This window comes from Centruroides vittatus, unplaced genomic scaffold, assembly GCF_030686945.1.
Source record: "Centruroides vittatus isolate TY-2023 unplaced genomic scaffold, ASM3068694v2 contig_3066, whole genome shotgun sequence".
NCBI classification, from domain to species: Eukaryota; Metazoa; Arthropoda; class Arachnida; order Scorpiones; family Buthidae; genus Centruroides; species Centruroides vittatus.
This window is the reverse complement of record NW_027121969.1, coordinates 226,697-247,609: the sequence shown is the minus strand read 5'-3', so window position 1 is coordinate 247,609 and position 20,913 is coordinate 226,697. Positions and strand designations below refer to the sequence as shown.

At 29.9% G+C, this 20,913-nt stretch overlaps 1 protein-coding gene across 1 annotated transcript in view; it reads left to right on the top strand.

The window, feature by feature from the left end:
* Positions 1-19,504, top strand: part of LOC136972932 (tudor domain-containing protein 15-like) — a 58,801-nt gene extending 39,297 nt beyond the window's left edge. The window contains exons 10-17 of the mRNA XM_067267592.1: positions 1,042-1,134; positions 2,475-2,570; positions 7,150-7,326; positions 10,302-10,347; positions 12,471-12,612; positions 15,259-15,422; positions 18,762-18,818; positions 19,081-19,504. Of these exons, the coding sequence (XP_067123693.1) occupies positions 1,042-1,134; positions 2,475-2,570; positions 7,150-7,326; positions 10,302-10,347; positions 12,471-12,612; positions 15,259-15,422; positions 18,762-18,818; positions 19,081-19,186 (881 nt within the window). The 3' untranslated portion in view covers positions 19,187-19,504. The remainder of the gene's footprint in view (positions 1-1,041; positions 1,135-2,474; positions 2,571-7,149; positions 7,327-10,301; positions 10,348-12,470; positions 12,613-15,258; positions 15,423-18,761; positions 18,819-19,080) is intronic.
* Positions 19,505-20,913: the final 1,409 nt, after the last annotated feature.

Genomic DNA, 20,913 nt, shown 5'->3' with positions numbered 1-20,913 from the left:
AACTGCCTTTGTTGTTTTAGTTCAATGGCCTAGAGTGCTTCTCAAGATTATCAGATACAGTTGCAAAGTTTATAGTGTACTGCATAACTTGCCTTACTATTACTGGGACAATGTCATGAACCCAAGACTCTGTCTCTTGAGGCTCAGTTGAGCCTTTCTCTTCATCTGCTTATCCAGGCTGAGGTGAGGATGTCCTTTTTTAGCCTCAAGATAGGTCAACTTGTTATCAGACCATGTTTTTTGGCTGTAAAGATATTTGCTGTAGGACTTGTTGAAAGAAAACATCTTTAAAAAACTTTCTCAGTTTGTTTGATAAGCATTACTTGGTCTCCTTTCCTAATTGTTTTGATTTGGCATATGACTTTTCATCCACAGAATATGGTTTACAGATAAATCTAAAATTTCCACTGTATAGGTGTTAGACACGTGAAGAACACCCAACATTGCATGGTGGCCAGCCCATTGGTCAGGCACGAACCAATGACCAACTACCAGTGTTCAATGGTTTTATTTATTTGGCCACTGGTGAGCTTGATTTGTCACTGTATGGAGCCTTTTTGGTCATCCTGTATAATAAAAATTTGCAAAATTTTTATTTAAATTTACACTGATCTGAAACCCTCTTTTCCTGCTGCATCATAAACTTTAACCATGGGTTGTGTTCCACGCTCAAAAATTTCTGGCTGCATTCCTGATTACACATGATGACTATATATAGAAGAATATAGTCTGTGTCATCTACAATTAAATGAACTTTGTTAGAAGTGATTAATATTTTTATTGTCTTACAATCTGTTCAACAGTTTCTTAAATTGATTTTTTAAATGTTAAAATTCTGAATCTGTACATATAGAAAAAGTGCTTAATGAAATATTTGATGAAATACATTTAATTCTTAAATTAATTAATTGATAATAGAATTTCATTGTTGTTCAAGATTTATTTGTAAATCTTAAGAAAATAATAATTAATTGAATAAATAAACATTTTAATAATTTTCATTTAGTTAAATTGCAACTTTAAATATATATTTCTGTTTAGATAATTGGAATCCAATGGCTGATGATTATCTCAGTGAACGTAACTCATATAAAGTAGATGTTGATGATCCTGGTGTTGCTGTTACTGGCTACAGTAAGTATCAGTATTATTATTATTTTATGATTTATTGATTCTAACATGTTATAAAATGATCAAAATTTTTCAGTAAATGATGATCTGATTTTTAAAATTATTTTAGCTCAGTGTTTAGAAAATATGAATTATACAGTATATGTTTTACTATGAAACATTGAATTATAACTCAATAAAATTAATATTGAAACATAGAAATTAGTATATAGCCTTTTAAATTTTTTTACTTTTTTTTATTTTTGCATTATATTTGCAATGATAGCTTTTGTGGTTGCATGCTAAAAGATCTTACTTTACAAAATTGATTCCCCATGGAAGCTCTATGAATCACATTTGCTCAGGCTATGGCAGAGGAATAGAGTTTATAGTATCTTATATTAAATCTATTAACTGTTTTGTCTTATGTCCAATAACCAGCCATATAGAATGCATTAATGCAGTGATTCTCAAAGTGGGGGTCGTGAAAAATATTTGGGGGGTCGCCGAAAAATTGATTCTAGATCAATTTTTTTCAAATATTTTATAAATTTACTATGGATTCATGTTTAGAAATAATAGAAATAAAAACTATATAAAATAATTTTTACTTAAATAAATTGCACATATAATAAAAAGAATATAAATACTTAAATACGAGCCTAACCCCCTCCCTCCGGGATGTTTTTCGACACATACTCATTCTTCGGGGGTCCTTTGAAATTTTTAAGTGCAGAAGGGGGGTCGCAGTCCAAAAAGTTTGAGAAACACTGCATTAATGAATTAAAATTGCACAAGTCACCTGTGCCTCATACAGCCATGCATTGAAGTAGACAAGTCACCAGTGATTCGTAATGCCCAGTAGCTGCCTAAAAGTTTATCTACTGATACCGTTAATGTGTTAAACAAGTGTTAACTGAAGGAGCAGTAATAGTCACAAACACAGGAAAGTGTAGGCTAGATTGGGTCAACCAGTTGTGTTTAGTAGGCCTATTACTAGTGCTTTGCACTTTGTAAAGTATTCTTACAAAATATGTTAAAATGAAGTTATTGTGTGCCTGGAGTTAAATTTATTTTAAACTGCCATACTATTGTGCATTTTATTAAAAGCAATCATATTTTATACTTATGTATTCTGATGATGACATTAGAAAGAATTAAAAATACTTCTCTGAAACATTTATTTTAAACTGTGTTGTTTGTTTGTTTTATAAATTATTTAAAAAAATGATTTAATGTAACTTAATTGTTTCATTTGAATAAAATACTATAACATGAATATAAATATTAATCAAAAGAGAAATTTATTGGTTTTATATAAAAGAAAAAATACATATAATCTTTAAAACTTTTTATTCATTTAGAATCAAGTCAAGAAGAGTATATTTGCAGACACTTCCTCCGTACAGGAAAATGCTTATGGGGTAACAGTTGCAAATATAAACATACCCGAAATGAAGGTAAGAAGTAAATAAAATGTTAAGGTCATTTTTTAATCACATTACAGATGCAATATCAATCTAAAAAAATATGTGAAAAAAATGAGAAATTTTTTTTAATTACTTCACTCCACTTGTTAACCAACATTTTATCTGAATTTTTCATAAAACTTAGACTTCTAAGAACTTTATCTTCTGACTTTCTAGTATAGCATGGTCTTTCTGATGTTGGTAGCACATCTGGTTTTCCTGTTTCTTTATATTTTTTTAATGATGCTACCCACAGTAGATGTGTGATATTCAAATAGCTTGCTTTTGCTTGCATAATATCATATAAATGTTTTTTAATAATTAACTCTCTCATATCTTTTCCAGTTAGTTTACAATTAGGAATCATAGCTATATGAAATTAAATCTATTACACGCCTTTAAAGTATCCAGCATACTGTTAAATTATCATAAGAACGTTTTCGATCACTTTTAGAGATCTTCTTCAGTTACCCATTAAAAAGAACAAACAAAATTCGAATTTAAAAGATCGTAAGTTTCGTTCATAATGACGTCATCACTAACGTAAAACATTAAGAAATTAAAAAATTAAACAAATCAAATAATTCTAGTTCCCGTGTGTAAATAACTTAACGGTAAAAACAAAATAAGATGAGAATGGAGAGAAGCGGCTAGTGCGCAGAAGTGAAATTACGTCATATCCGTTATATGGAAAGACTTCCAGGCGGTTGCTAAGCTGTCCGAGTCTCTATGATTAATGCAGTGTTTGCTGAGGTGCGCCTTGTGTATCTCCATTTTTTCTATGTGTTTTATAGCTTGTGTTGATCTGGTAGGTTTAATGATCTCAGCCTTGTCCCAATAAACCGTCACGTCCTGCTCCTTGGCGAATGCTGCTAGTACCGTACTATCAACGTTTTTATTGACTGCGTATTTGTGTTCCTCGATCCTTTTTTTCAAATTTCTCATGGTAGCCCCTACGTACACAAGGTCTGAGTTGAATCTCTTATCCCTCAACGGTATCGAGTAAACTCCCGTGAGGGTGTCGTATCTATATCTTTCCTTGTCGTTTCTCAAAAGTTTATAAACCGCGGGATTACGTCTATAAACTATGCGGAAATTCCTTTTTCTGGCTACTTTCTTAGTGACTTTGTTTAAAAACGGTATGTAATTAAGGACAATCCTTTCTTTCTGCTCATTTTTCTTTATACGTCGGCTGTGTGGCTGGTAGGTCTTAATAAGGGTATCTATCGTTTGTCTTCTGTACCCATGTTGTAACGCTATTTCGCGTATATAATCTAACTCTCTGTCTGTATCATAAATGCTAGTACAGTGCGTGTGAGCTCTCTTTATCCATGATTTAAAAGCCATTAATTTTAGGTGTTCCGGGTCTGATGAATTCCTGGGAATGATGTAATGCAATGCGCCTACCTACTTAATTGAGTTCTTAATTGAAAAGGGAGAGTACGGTATTCTTTCTCGCAAAAACTTAACTAACTTCTTTTCTATTAAGTAGGTAGGCGCATTGCATTGTAAGGTTGATAAATCGGCTTGTGGTATACTTTTGTTACTATGTGTCCCTCTCTGCATATAATCTCCAAATCAAGGAAATTAACCCGTCGCTCACTTTCTTGTTCTAGCTCCAGTGTGAGACCATAGGAGTTATCGTTGACCAAGTTTATAAAACGGTTTATATTCTGTTTATTTTTCCACAAAATGAAGATGTCATCCACGTACCTTGTGTAAATCACTATATCTTCTTGGAAGAAAGGTAGGATGTAGTTTTCCAATTTACGCAGGACAAGCTCACAAATTAGAGGCGAAGTGGGGCTACCCATTGGAACTCCACGTTCCTGTAAGTATGTTTTTCCTTCAAAGCCAAAGAATGACATATGAGAAATTAAATGAGCCAATTCTAATATGTCCTTATGATGTTTCGATGGATTCTCGATGTTATTGAATAGAAAATTTCTCAGTTCACAGAAACAAGGAGGTAATTTAATGGATGGGTATAACGCCTTATAATCTAGTACAGTCATGTATTCGTTATCCATTAGAGTGATGTTCTCAAGTTTCTGGAGCAGTTGTATGGAGTTCTTAATTGAAAAGGGAGAGTACGGTATTCTTTCTCGCAAAAACTTAACTAACTTCTTTTCTATTAAGTAGGTAGGCGCATTGCATTTCTCTACTACTGGACGTAACTGTGAACCCGGTTTGTGTGTTTTTCCGAAGGCAAATATTCTAGGAGTCCTCGGAGATTGTATGGTGGCCCTTTCCATGTGTAAAATACGTGCCAAAGGAGTAGCGACAAATCTCCTGACCCTTCGTTGTACTGTCTCTAAAAAATTGTCAGGTGCTATACGAGATTCTGTGGCGTTGATGTGCTCCCTTAACTTCTCATTGTATGTGTTCCTTTTGAGGAGAACAACGCCTTTAGTTTTATCAGCTTTAATGAGAACTACTTGATTGTCATGAAGCCAATCTCTTGCTTCTTTTATATATGCGTGGAAACGTCTTGCATTCTTGTTAATTTGATATTCTCTTTCCGCGTTGAATCTTGCTCGCCATCTGACATAATCTTGCATGGAGGCATCCATCCCTCTAACCAACAACTCCACATTAGATACTATGGACTCCGAACGTACTACTGGAGTGGGGGCGAAACACGGGTTGTAAGCTAACGCTTCGATTAAAGAAGTAGGAGGAGATATATTATCCCAGGCTGTTATGGTGGTGTTCGTCCTTATACGGGGTCTAACATTCTGGCATCTGAGTAGCCATTTGAGCTTCTTGATATATTTACGTTCCAAGTTCGCTTCCACTGAGGAAGATAAATTCACCACCCTGCTATTGACCTCTCTGAGTACGGTCTGGTCTTCTTTATAAAGATCATTTTCTAAAGAAGTAAGGTTGTGTACCGCTGCATAATATTTCCGTCTCATGGAGACCTTCGCATGTCAGTCAACTCTCTTTGTGATGATCTTGCGGTTCCTAGACATGAGACCATTTTCTCATGGAGACCTTCGCATGTCAGTCAACTCTCTTTGTGATGATCTTGCGGTTCCTAGACATGTTGACAGTGTGCTTTCTTCCACGTCCGGGACGGTCACCATTGTGGCCAAGCTCCTTGAATCGCCGAACTGCATCTGAGACTGTCATTTTTGGAACACCGAGCAGTATTTCTTACTGCTTTATTGAGGCATAGCCATTTCAACTTCGGCAATAAGTTTTCACATCCCCTTGGTAGCTTAATGCGATATATGGACATGGGGAACACCCCATTCAAACGACATTGTAACAGAAATTCGAATTTCTTTCTTGCTTTGCATACTTTGAGAACTATATTCCTATAAAGTTTGGCCAGCGTAGCCATTAAAATGTATAATAATAAATGCTTACTGGAACAAACAAATCAGAAATTAAATCTATTACACGCCTTTAAAGTATCCAGCATACTGTTAAATTATCATAAGAACGTTTTCGATCACTTTTAGAGATCTTCTTCAGTTACCCATTAAAAAGAACGAACAAAATTCGAATTTAAGAGATCGCAAGTTTCGTTCATAATGACGTCATCACTAACGTAAAAATGAGATCATTAAACCTACCAGATCAACACAAGCTATAAAACACATAGAAAAAATGGAGATACACAAGGCGCACCTCAGCAAACACTGCATTAATCATAGAGACTCGGACAGCTTAGCAACCGCCTGGAAGTCTTTCCATATAACGGATATGACGTAATTTCACTTCTACGCACTAGCCGCTTCTCTCCATTCTCATCTTATTTTGTTTTTACCGTTAAGTTATTTACACACGGGAACTAGAATTATTTGATTTGTTTAATTTTTTAATTTCTTAATGTTTTACATTAGTGATGACGTCATTATGAACGAAACTTACGATCTTTTAAATTCGAATTTTGTTTGTTCTTTTTAATGGGTAACTGAAGAAGATCTCTAAAAGTGATCGAAAACGTTCTTATGATAATTTAACAGTATGCTGGATACTTTAAAGGCGTGTAATAGATTTAATTTCTGATTTGTTTGTTCCAGTAAGCATTTATTATTATACATAGCTATATGTATGTGAATTTTAATTCTAATAAGTCCATTATGCAAAATACTTCAGCTAATGCAAGCTAAAATATAATGATTATTTTTCTATGTAAAATATCAAGTTGTTGCAACATAATTTTATGAATGTAATCAAAATTGCAGTACTTTTTGTCTCTTGGTTGTACTGGTTAAGTATAATGTGTATTGAGATTTGTGGTACCAATAAAACTTTACAAAATAATTAATTTTATACATTACATGTATTTATAGATATTTTGAATATTTATAAAATGTTAAATTTATTTTTAAAACATTTTTAATGAATTTAAAGTAATTTATGTTTGCCATAAATTTCATATTTAATTTGAAAAATACATTAGATGTTTTATGATTTATAATATTTACATATTAAAAATGCTAAACATTAGGAAAAAAACTAACAGCAAAATGTAAGCAGACTTAGTTTTAAGTATGTTTATTTTTAATTATATATACAAAATTAATTTTGGAAATAATTTTTTTTCCTTTCATAGATCATGCATATGATGTAATATTAGGCAATGAAAACATATTTTCATGTGATATTGATTTGGATATACCTGAAAATGGAAAATATGTATTGGTTCAAATTACTGCTGTATTTAATCCCAGTCGTTTTTATGTGATCTTTCCTTATGGACCTGTTTCTCTTCATGAAATTATTTCTCAACGTAAGTATGTTTTTGATGATGATAAATTAGAAATATAAAAATTAGAATAATACAATTATTAATATTAATTTCTCAATAAACTGTAGTTACATTTAAACATTTTTTTTAATGAGTTACTAAAGTTGATTTGGCTGTATTAATTTCTTATAAGAATATAACTTTTTTATTCTTGTTTAAATTGTATTACTTACAAATATACTGTGTTTTCTTGATTCTTAGGTGCACTTTTTTACTTAATTTTTACTCTTTTGAAATAGAGATGCATCTTAAAATTGATGGTGTTTTATATTTTGCAATCCAAAATAACAATCAGCAATCATTACAAATAAACCATATGATGCACTATGTATTGTGAATAGATGTCTTTTTATTGCTCAACAATTACATCAGTTCAAATAAGCTTTCTAGTAACAAGCATATAAAATTCTTTTTAGCATTTAAAGTGCTTTTGAGATAACATTATGATGCTGCACTAAAGTAAAAATTATTTTATATGAAGAAGAGTTTGGAAATAGAGCTATAGAAATTGCTTATTTCATTGTAGTAAATTAATAAAACAATTTAATTAAGAATATGTGATTTAAGTAATGATGTGCAACTGGCTAAGCAGTGTTGTTACCATTTAATTATTGTCCTTTACCTGAAAACCATCATTAATTTGCTTATCACTTCTCACACACAATTTAATGTGTGTGAATATTTTGAAAGTATTTTAAAAAGTCTTAATATTGTTTAATAAAACTTATATGATAGTTTCTTTTAAGAAAATTACATACCAACTATATTTTGTTTTATTTTGGGAAATACATTTAGGGTGCTTTTTTACCCTTCAAATTTTACCCTTTTACAAATTTTTTTAAAAATTTGTTTCCATTTTGTTTGCATTACATTCAGTATATTAGTTTTAAATTTATTTTTTCTATTTCTTTTTCCTTTATTTTTACAAAAGTCAACAAATATAACCATCTGTATTGAATTTGATAAGCAAAGAAGGCCTCATTTTTTATTTTATAAACAACACGATTTTCAATTAGGCACACAGCATTGTCATGACCATTTCTGTTGATCTGAAGTAATGCAAATATTTTCTATGCCTTAGGCAGTTTTATACCTGGATATTGACCATAGCATGTGTACATATACAAGTGCTATGTATCTTTTTGCTGTTCACAGCACCACTAGTCCTGTAATTGGAGTACATACATGACTGCTACATATTTCTCCATACAGCATTGAAAAAGAATACTTTCATTATGATCACCCAGTATACAATCTGCAGTAGCATTTCATTCCTTGTCTTTATCATTCTGAAACATTTAATTAATAAAAGATTATCATCAACCATTTGATTGATGATCTGTAATAAATCAAGAGTTTTTAGTATGCTTAGTCTGAATAGTTTTTATAAGCTTGTATGAAATGAAGTTAATTCAGATGTTTTCCCATATATTTCTAAAAAAGTTCATAAATTGCTTGTTTGTTAATATTAAGCTATTTTTCCTTTATCCAGAGTTATTTGATAATTAGTGTCTGTAAACTGACTACATCTATATGATTAACAGTGGTGCAATCCCAAAAACAGTCATTTCTTCACATATTGTCTTGGTCTGAGGTAAAGGTCTGATGATTCTGAAATTTTGTAAACTTCTCAAAAAGCATATAAACAATAGACAGCATTAATATCAAGTACTTTATTTATTCATAAATTTTTCTCTCATGATGATAACAATGATTTTCACAACAGAAAATTTGTAATGTAAAATATATATATGAATGATGAACAGTTTGTGAATAAGCTTGTTGTAGTGATATAAGACCTACTCGCTTCCCTTGAGTGTGACCTGCATTATACTGTATATAAATATGTATGTTACTCTATGGCAGTGGTCCCCAACCCTATGCCCGCGGGCACCATGGCGCCCGCCAATCGTTTTACGTGTGCTCGCCACTGTGCGACCACGATAAAAATAAAAATATTTCGGTTTTCAATAAAATGCTATGTAAAAGTTTTTTCACTTTGAATGATTAACCATTCAAAAGTAGAAATGGCGTCCAACACGGATGAAAGCACAAAGCGAAATGCAACCGATTTCTTTTTCTCCTCCGCTAAATGTGCACTAATTCAATTTCCCATACCTGAAATGAAGTAAAACGATCCGTTCTGAATACCGTAAAATCACGTGTACGGCCCGTAACTTGGAGTGACCTAGAAATTTCAGCAGTCGTTAGCTAAAAAAAAAAAAAAAAAAAAAGGTCAACAGCCATCCGTATGTCAGAAGTAATCTCCGCCACGATATCTCTCGCACCATCTAGAAATATTCCTGGGTGACACCGCGATATCCGCACCGAGTGTCACCCATGCTAACGTCACATTATATAAGATTTGTTTAGAAGCAACTTATTTAAATGGGGCCCCAATTTAAATTTTGTCTAGGGCCTGCTAGAGGCTTAATCCGGCGCTGTTAACTATGTCCAAATATGAATTCACCTTGAAAAAATAAATGGTGCCCGTCGTCCAGCCGGTATTCTGGAATGTGCTCTTAGGTACAAAAAGGTTGGGGACCCCTGCTCTATGGTATATACTTTGTCGGATTTATATTTGTTGTTTTATTTATCATTCTAAGAATGCTAAAGTTTAAAAATTTAAAAAAAATGTTAAAAAGAAAAGTTTAAAAACTTTAAAAGTGAAAAAAAAGGTTATAAATTTTGAACAAGGAACAGAACAGGATTCGAATGCTGTAAGGTTGAAGGAGGGGTTCATTTATTTTTTGGAGAATTAAAGAAAAATGTTTCAAATTCATTTCATTTAAAGATTTTTGTTAAAAAGAAGGACCTGTAGTGATGTTGTACTACACTTGTAATTGAGAGAATGGAGAGAGAATGAATTGGCAGATGTCACAAAAAACATTTAAAAATATAAATATTTTATAATTAAAAGAATTTAGATTTAAATCTTTTAGAATCTTTTTTTTTAGAACAACAACAATCCTTTAATTTGGAGCAGTTGGTGAAAGATATGAGGTAAGAAATTCTTTTAATTGAGTATTATTCTCACTTTTTTCTAGATTTTTCTTTTTTTTTCATATTATATTGTCATTAGAACACATACCTACAAAAAATCCTAATTAAAATTAGTTTCAAAATAACAATGATACACTAGCAATGTCGTTGTTGTGTTAGTTTTAAAAAATTATTTCACATAAATTTTATGCAGGTTTTAGTTGAACTATTTCTTTATTATCTAAACTTATACAATACACGATATATTTTAAACAAGAGACTAAAATATATTTTGAATTGTGTGAACTTTAGAGAATAAAAAGTTATTTGACTAAAACCTGCATAAAATTGATTATTTACAGGATGATTAAAAAATATGACACGCTAACATTCAAGTAATAAAAATATTTTGATTTAAGCTTATTATAAAATGTAATATGGAAACATGTAATTTATAAGACTTGCTGCATTTTTGTCTAAAAACTCTGTGATCAGTATGCTTTGTAAAGTGGGATGAGGTGAACACTACAGGATTTTGCTACCCAATATGGTCTGTTGCTTGATTTTGATGTCAGACATGTCTGACAAGAAAATTGTCCTAACATGGGTTTTCTGAATGTTTGGAAAAACTACTATTATTTTGCACAAAATTCAACTTCAGAGTAATTGATAACCAAGATAGGTTTCATTACACACAACAAAAACACCTGTCAGTATTTTACATCACAAATTTCATCACTGCCATATTTAGTCTGTTTTACTTCATACTTAAATTAGATTTAGTTATTTTTTATTCCTCATTTGCCATCATTTCACTTTCCCGGCTTTGTTATATATAACAGAGGGACAATATGGCAAACAGTCAAAAACTAACCCTCCCAAGATATTTTACATTTTTGGACTCAGGACCTTGAAACATTGTGAAATGCAAACAAATTGGGGGTTTTTCTGTATGGATGTTTGTTTGGAGGGAATGATTTTGTTCACCCTGTTTGAAACTTAACTCCTGTGCTTTTTTTTTTTTTGTTGAAAATTTCTGAAATTTTTCAGGGAGTTTTGTGTATTAAGGGACTGATGCTATTAAATTTTGGTGATTAAAGATCAAGAGGGTGGGGAGATAAATGGAGTTGTGTGTCATATCTCCAATAGGGTCTGACTTAATGAAGATTTTACTTGTTAGCATTTTCAATTTTTATAAAATCCATCCATACTCTCAGAATTAAGCTTTTTGCCTTTTTATAATAATTAAAAATATAAAAAGTTATTAAATAAAATATCATAACAGATGATACCACATGCAGTTTTAAAATATTTCTGGGAAAGTTAAGCAATTCTGTCTCTGATGTTTTTCTCTTGCCTACAACTTTATTTTACATGAGAAGTGTACAAAACTTGGCACTGTATTTAAATAAAAATAAAATTCAAAATGTAGGTTAAGGAACCAAAAATGAGTATTTATTAGGGGCATTTTCAGCTTTACTATTCAACCAGCTTCAGCTAACAACAAAGTAGCTAGCTGAATAGTAGACCAAAAATTTTCCTAATAAACTTCATTTTTGTGCTGTGTAACAAGCACTTTGAGTTTTATTTTTAACTATGCAACATTATATATGCTTCTTTAATATTCTAACAGTATTTTTTCTTTACACTAAATTTATCAATTTTTATATGACTTCTTTTCTAAATCAAAATCGTTTTAATTAAGTACAGTAATAAAAATTTAATTTTATAATATTTTTTTTAATGATATTTTAATTTACATTTTATTTCCATTCCAATATTTTTTAATGATAGTTGAATAAAATTTAAAGAGAATAACTTTTTTCTTGTGTGTAAATTTTATATATGGAATTACCCAAAAATTGTTGGCCAAGATATTTTTTGAGAATGGTTTAAACTAATTTGGAACAGCTGTATGTTAGGAGTTGTGATTCATTTTATTGCAGTTAAGAAACACAAATGAGGATTTATTAATAGCACTTTTGGCCTACTATAAATAATATAAAGCTGTTTCAAATTAGTTTTAGCTGTTCTTATAAGGTAATTTTTAAATGTATATCAGTTAAATAACTTTTGAGACATTTTTATGTTACATACTTATAAATAATACTATAAACTCATGAAAAAAATTAATTTTCTATTAGCAAACATTATACTAGAAAGAAGACAAGTAAAGATCTGACACATGAAGCTTTAGGAAAGATTGTTGCAGTCAAGAGTAATTTAGATGGTTTATGGTATAGAGGAAGAATTCGGACTGTTAATGAAACTAGTAAACAAGTTGAGGTAATTTATTTATTATAATAACTAATGTAAAAATTTCTTTTTATATTTTATTGAACATCAAAGTTATAATTAGATAGTAATTGAATTTAAGGTTCTCTACTAGGCCAGAATTGAAATAAAAGGTTGTTATTTATAAATATATGCAGTGAACTTTCAATTAGTCATGTTGATGGGAGACAGTGCACAGATAATCAAGAAATGTACAATACAAAGTATATACTGTACTTTATTGAGAAGCTAAGAAAAAAAAATATTCTAAGTAATCTCTGATATACAAAACAATACAAACCCAACTTACAAATTCACATTTATTTTGTATGTAAATAATTTGGGATTTTTGCTTGCTTTTGGGATTCAGTAATTTTTGAATCCACTTTGGTAGCTAGACTGATGTACATATAGATCCCTTAATGACATGTAGAGATTTACAAAATCTGCAAATATATATTCAGTATACATGACTGCTGTATTTAGGACTTTTTCTCATTTTTATCATTAATGATTAGAAACCTTTAATAGTGCATATAATTCAAATCTGTGTAATCAAAAGTTAACCATATTTAAAAAGTCTTAAAATTTGTTGACTCCTTTAAATATAATGATTCACTTACAGAATTTAACTAATTAGATAAGTTGCTCAAGCAAATATTTATATAAAAGCTTAACTGTTTGCTTAAATGTATTTATTTTTTCTGGCCTTCCAAAATACTGGCAGAAAGCCTTTTTTTTATAGTCATCAATATTTATGGAATCTGTTGATTAGCAAAAGGCTCTATAAATAATAGGAGTATATAGATTAACTATTTATTGAAAAAACTAAAGATTTGAGTATAAAACAAAAGGAAAATGCATTTTCACAAAAATTTTGATTGTGAAAATTGTCTTTTGTTATTCATGGTACAATGTATTTGAATGAACTTTATTAGACTTGCATATTATTATGATTTATTTTAGAACTGAATATATGTAATATGATTTCATATTTTTAATAAGAAAATTGTATTTTCCTGATTTAATCCAATACATCATCAACTGCCATAAAAAATCGGCAGTTTTATAATAATTCTGATTTAAAAAAATATATTTTGATAGTTTTTCAGATAGGTTCAAAAAAGCATTTTTGAAAGTTGCCATTAGTAGTAGACATGTTTGGATCAGAAAAATATGATATGAAGATAGTTTACCTCATGTATAGAATGGTTCATAAAGTTTTGTTTCCTTTATAAAAGTTTTTAGGTCCTATAAATATCTGTGTAAGATAGGATCTATATTTTTATTGACTTAATAACGAACATTGTGATTTTTTAGTGATTTTAGGAAAGGGAGTTACTTTTTTTTTCTTTTAATGTGAAAATTTTCCAAGTCTTGCAATAACTAATACATATAAATGCTTGAAAATTCAATATATTTTCATCTCTCATTACAGTGACATAAAAATACATTAGCTATGATTAAGAACATTGTTTTGAGAGAACATTGTAATTAAACATTCAAAAATTTTATCTATTTATTTAGTGTATTTGAAAATTTTTAAATAATAACTATTTTTCACAGAATATTTTGTTTGAATATATTTTGGTGTAAACATTTTCAGACACAAATGAGAATAATATAAATATATTACCTTTTAAGAAATAAAAGTAAAAAATTGAAGAAAATTGATGATTATATTCCATTAACTAAGCATTTACTGTGTATTTCGTCTAAATGACTTTCAATCTGATCTGGAAGAAAATTCTGAAAGCATTTATCTATTATTTTCTAGTTTTACTTCTTAAAAAGTAAGATGATTTATTTTTCTTAAGAGCTAACTAGAGTCAAAGTAAAGGATGATTATGAATAATGTTATAACAATCAATAGACTTTCTGTAATAAGAATTATAAAAATTTAGAATTAAAATATTTATAAATAGAATAGTTGATAGGAAATATAAAAGTTAAATATCAACTTCTATTTGATTACTATTGTTATAATTACCGTATATTTCCGCAGATAAGACGATAGTTGAATCATAAAAAAGGCCCCCAAAATCTGGGGTTGTCTTATAGGACAGATACAAAAAAAAATTAGATTGAAATTTATGTAAATGAAACCATTATAAAAAAAAATGGACAAACCGTAATTATTTACTAGTAGAGAGTACGGCATGTCCACAAAATAGAATAGCCCATACAACATTTTTGTGAATAGTCAAGGTCATTACACGAATGACCAAATCAGTGCAAACGTTTTCAACGATAGCAAGGCAGAAAATAAAATTTGTTCATTCAAAAAATTACGAATAGGACATAATTCCGTATACGCTATACAGTATTATTATCCAGATGACGATTGCTGATCTAAACTAAATTCATAGGACACTGATAGTTTGGGTCTTATAGGACAGATATATGCTAAAACTATAAAACTTTGATGAAAATTTATACCTCGTCTTATCTGAAGGTCATCTTATCTGCAGAAATATATGGTAATAAGAAATGTAGATAATGTAAATTTTTTATAATTTGCTTAGCTCGTGTATACTATAGTTTTCTTTAATAATTTAAATCTTTTTATTTATTGAAAAAAATTGTGTTAAACCTACAAATTAATTTATTTAATGAAAATCAGAAAAATATTTGAAATTTTATTATTATTTTTTTAAGATCTTCTTTGTTGATTTTGGTAACTGTGAATGGATAAATCAAAATAATGTTGAAGATATTGATGAAATGTTTATGGAATTTCCTTTTCAAGCCTTGGAATGTCGTTTGGCTAATATAAACATAAATAAGTGGAAAGAACAAAAACATTTGGAAAAAGAGGCATAGTAAGAATTCTTGAGAATATTTAAATCTTGCATAAATTGTTCTTCTGAATTATTAATGTAATGATAAAGTAAAACACTTCAATCGAAAGCCTTAAATTGTTTTCCAGTAAGGGTTCATTTGAAAACATTAGCCGAAAAAACTTTTGAATTAATCCTTACTGGAAAATAATTTAAGGCTTTTGATTGAAGCCTTTACTTTATCATTCCAGTCCAGTAAGTGGTGTTTTATCTCATAATGATAAGCTATTTGATTATAAATTTTATTCTACAATAACTGGCATTCTGACTATTAATAATAAATAATAGATGTTTTGATAAGTTTCAAACATTTCTTTATTAAAAATCTGCATGTGTTTGTTTGGATACATGATAGCTGGGTGATCATTAATGGGTGAAAGTCAAGTGGGCAATTGTTAATTGGGCAGCTGTCATTTGGGTGACAGAAACTTAAAAATTTTTCATGCTTTAGCAACCATATGATTTAGCAGATTATTTTTTTTTTTTTTTGTAGATATTGTAAAATATATATGGTTGAATTATGAGTTATTTCCAATTTAGAAAAAGGAAATGTTTTGGAACAGCATACTGTAACATCATTAATTATTGTGTGTCGGAAGCAGTTAACAAAGTACATCAAAGAAAAGCAGTTCTTCTAAAATAAATTCTTTCAAAGAACTTTTATACTGTTTTGTTTTAATTAACACGTTTAATTAGAAAATTGTTTTTTTAACTTGTTTAACTCATTTCTTAAAAAAATTATTTAAATTTACCGGGTAGTAGATCAATAGAAAGATTGATGGTCTTAATTTTTAAAAAATTTTGTATTTTGTATATTATTGATCTATTAGTTTGTCATCCAGTTGGCAGTAGCTCAGATGACAGTCATCTACTTGCTGTTGCCCAGTTGACGGTATCCTGTTTGTAGGTTATTTGTTTTAAGAAATAAAACATTTAGAATTAAAGAATTAAAATTTTGGAAATAAAATCTCATTCAATTGAGATTTTATTTCCGAAATTTTTTTGTAATTTAGCAGATTATAGACATTAAAACATCAGTACTGTCTATACATCAAAGGTAGAAATAGGACTTTGTAAATTTCTTGATATTTACAATTATAAAGTTATTGAATATAAAAATAAATTAATTTTAAGCAACAGCAACAATGATAAACTGATGATGCAAACTCCCTTTTGACTTTGATTTGATTTTGTAGCCTCAACTTGCAGTTGAGACAAGATTTAATTGATTTAACCAAAAGATTGACTGTTTTTTCTTGTTTTAAATATCTTGCTTGTGATGCTTTTGCATTTTGATTAGTTTTTCCAATGCTTAAAGAAACAACATGAAATAAGTGAGGCAAATGAGAAAACTGACATAACAAAAAGAGAAATACGTAAACAAAATGAAAAATATCAGACATTTTTTAAGTTTAACAAATTCTTTGTTTGTATATATGTGTGTACTATATATACAAAAGATAAAATGAAAGATAAAGATATAATATTTATATATTATATTTTATCTTTTTTACCCCTTTTTCCTAAATTATTAAATTATTCTTTACATTGACATCATTATCCATATTCTTGAGAAGGTTGACAAATTTTAGTTTTTTTGAAGTACTGAAATATTAAGGTATAACTTTTTTAGTATTTTAACATTTTTGCATAATACTTGAATTTCTTTCATTAATATCGTTTTGTTAGTTATTTCTACTGTTTTCCACATTGTACACTGCATCTATTCACCAATGCCAGCTCCTGAATGTTCAGTTTATCATTTACTATTTCAATTTCTTGATAATAATAATTGGCATTGTTTCACCTTGTTGCAAAAAGGATAACTAGATTGTATCTCCATACAAACACCATAACGTTGCACTGAAATTGAGCCTTCATCCATACTTCTTCCACATCTAGCCATGCATCGTTATGGATGATCATTATGGATGATCTAGTTTTCATTCCAAGACACAATATGAGGCAATATACCTTCATTTTTGTTCCAGAAAATCACAGAAAATCATCCAGACAGACTAGAAGTCATCCAGATGACACACCTTGTCTTTCTGAGTTTGTGTGGTACTTATTTGTCAAGCTTCTTGATTTTCCTTAAGGCCTTTACATGTTAGGAAATGTTGAATAACGAACATTAAACTTGAACAGTGAACTAGAAGGGTGGGAAGTTTAGATTTTGAAAGATGGCAGTGTGAGATCCCGGGGAGGTAAAAGGGAGTCGTACCTCCTTTTCCGGCGACTCACTTGTCAAGGATGGCTGTTACGTCGACGGCGCGTTACGCGAGTGGAGGAGGAGGAAGGATGGGGTCGACGATAAGGCGAAGCCGACAGTCAAGAAAGACACCATTTTATAACAAAACAAGATTTATTAAAAGCGAAACGAACAAAACTACACTTCTACCCTCATATACAAAAGGGGGTCCGGAGAGAGAGAGTTTACAAATATTTTCATACCTCTTAACAAGTCCGAAATAGACGGAGTCCGGTGAATGTCCCGGCAAGTAAATATTCACTCAGAAGTGACGATAATTTTCGGGATGACGGAGAGTCAGTTAATGGGACGATGGCACGTAGAACCTTAGAATTCGTAGGATGGACAATGGCACTTAAAAACTTAAGAAACTTAGAAACTTTCGGGTTCGGTCGACGGCGTAGTGCACTTCGTAATGGAGAGACGATCGGAGAGCCCATTTAGGGGGGAAGGAAGCGTCTTTTATAAGTTTTTGATGGGAAAACCTGTCACGTGATCGAAAACGGATCGCTATTAGGGCCATAGTTGTTTCCGGGATTTAAATAAACGACTAGTTCGGACGCTAACTGTAAACCATCGTGCAAGATGATCTACTTGCTTCAAGGGAATAATGGCTTGTTGACAGTTAGGGGACAATCGTTGCCATTCGAGGGTCAACAATTTCCCGGGTATGGAATGTTGTTGATTAAGTCGTTTATAATAGGAGTGAAATAATTCAGAAATTTTAGGTTCTTAACTTCCAGATTTCACAACAGTTTTATTTGCAATAATCCAAGAGCTCAATAGCAGGCTTATAGATGATCAGTCTACAATTGTTATTAATTAAAAACTTCATAATTTCTGAAATTTAATATTCTCTGAAGTTGATCTTTGTTACTGCCATCATGATTAAGATTTAATTCATTTTTTTCTCATTTTTCCATTTCTAGATTCTCAGTTTTACATATATATAACAACACTTATAAATATAATTTGACATTAAAATTTTATTTTATATTCATGAATTTAATAAATTTATTAAAATTTTCTGAGTATATAATAAATATTAATTATGTTGTGCTATTTTATAGTTTTCTCTTTCGTGATTTGGCTGAAGGAAAAGTTTTGATAGCTTTAATATTAGAAAAGTGAGTAATTTAAACAGTTTTTTTTTTTTTTTTAAATTTTACCATATAGACAACATTATTTATAATAAATATTTTATTGTTAGCGATATATCTTTTCAAGGACAAATCTTGACTTAAATGAATTCAGCATGTAGGCATTTGAATAATTAGTTAGAGATTAATCACTGCAACTGAAAATAAAAAAAAGTTTTAAGTCAAGAAATGTTCTTAAAAATAATTAAATACTGTAATTGAAATAATTTATTAAATTTTTTATTTTCAGAGTGGATTCTATACTCTACCTCAATCTTTACACATTGGATGGAATTGCAATAAACGAGGAGTTTATCAAAAATGATTTGTTTGACTATTCATCAGAGTTATATTGAGCAAAGTATGCTTAAGAAAACTTATAGAAAAACAAACAGTTTTTATAAACATTAATTTACTTTTATTTAATTTATTTTGTTTCCGTTTCTCTCTTATATATTAAGTAATCAAATGTGACATTCATTGCTCCCTTAATTTCATAAAAAAAAACTTGTGTAAAAGTACAAATCTATTTTTATACAGTGAAAAGTAGTACACAAACAATGGAATTATTTTTCATAAATATGTACTTTATAAGTCAACATTTGTTTTATTTTTATTTAAGATATGGAAAATGTTTTCTACTTAATAAAAATAATATATGTGTGTGTGTGTAAGTTTGAATTATCAAAAGTTTTATATAATTCATTTTTATATTACTATAAATAAAGTATATAAAAAAATGTTAAATGTGCCTTTTGCTCTTATTACCACCTTTGAGCTACACATAGAATATAATTTAAAGATTTGGAAATAAGGGACTAAATTTTTAAAATTTACACAATTTCAAGAAAATTTTAATTAATTGTGAATTTGCAGATTTTACAAAAGATAAATATAGATATTTATAATAATAGAATATATTTTCAATAATAATACAATGTTATATCAATTTTATCAACTAATAAAATTTTTGAATAAAATACTAATCCTAAAGATAATCTAACATATGCTATTCCCAGGTCTAAATGTTAAAATTACAATTTAATAAGAAAAAATATATAAAATGTTTTATAAAGTATTTTTAATAATTGATATCAACTTTGATCTCATTTTGAAGACATTGACCCTATTTTTCTGAAGGGAGTAGTACTGATGAATCTTGATTTCTAACTTTTTTTAATGGTTAATTTTGAGTCCATGTCAATTCCTATCCTATATTCATGGCCTCCAATCTTATTGCTGGTTAATCCTTACATTGTAATCAAGGCCACTTCATTTCTTACTGAGTCAGACACTGTGATGCTGATGTAGCAGTTGATATACTTCATCCCTTGTTTTGTTTTTGTTTGTTTGGTAGTAGTCATACAGTATAGTAGTTTCAATTATATTTGATTTATTTTGTTTGAATTGTGATTGTCGTCTTATAGGGTTTGTGTATTTTTATTATTTCATTCATTAAATTAGGTGTTTGAAAATTATTCACTCTGTTATGTATGTTTATAAAAATTACACCAGAAGAAATGGAAAAAAGCAATTGCTGCAGATGATAGAGAGAGAAACAATATTTTCTTTGTGTTGGCAACACTGCATTCCAACATTTCCCAGCATTCATTGCCAGAAAATGGTGAGACTCACAAAGAAAGCAATGTGTGTACTTTGGCTTTGAGAAACAAAGAGTCCAGTTTGTTCTGCAACAGTCTAGACGTGAATTCAAGAAGGATCCACTGATGAAACAGTTGATAGTGATGGTTACAATAATTCTGAACCACAGGAATGATAGTGTTGAGCAGGTGCAGGTAGGCCGAAAACAGCAAATGAATATGTCAACTGGGTTCACACATTGTTTCAATGAAGTCCTCAAAAATCCATTTGTGCAAGTTTGGAACTGAATCTTCCAAGACCTATGATCCACATTATTGTGCCTAAGAAGTTGAGGATGCATGCATATAAATTGTAGATTGTTCAGCAGGTGATGCCCGATGACCAACCGAAAAGAAAGGATTTTGCTATTACCATTCTGTCCAAAGTGGATGGATGACAGTGACCACTTCATCAAGAGCTTTGTCTTTGCTGACGAAACCAC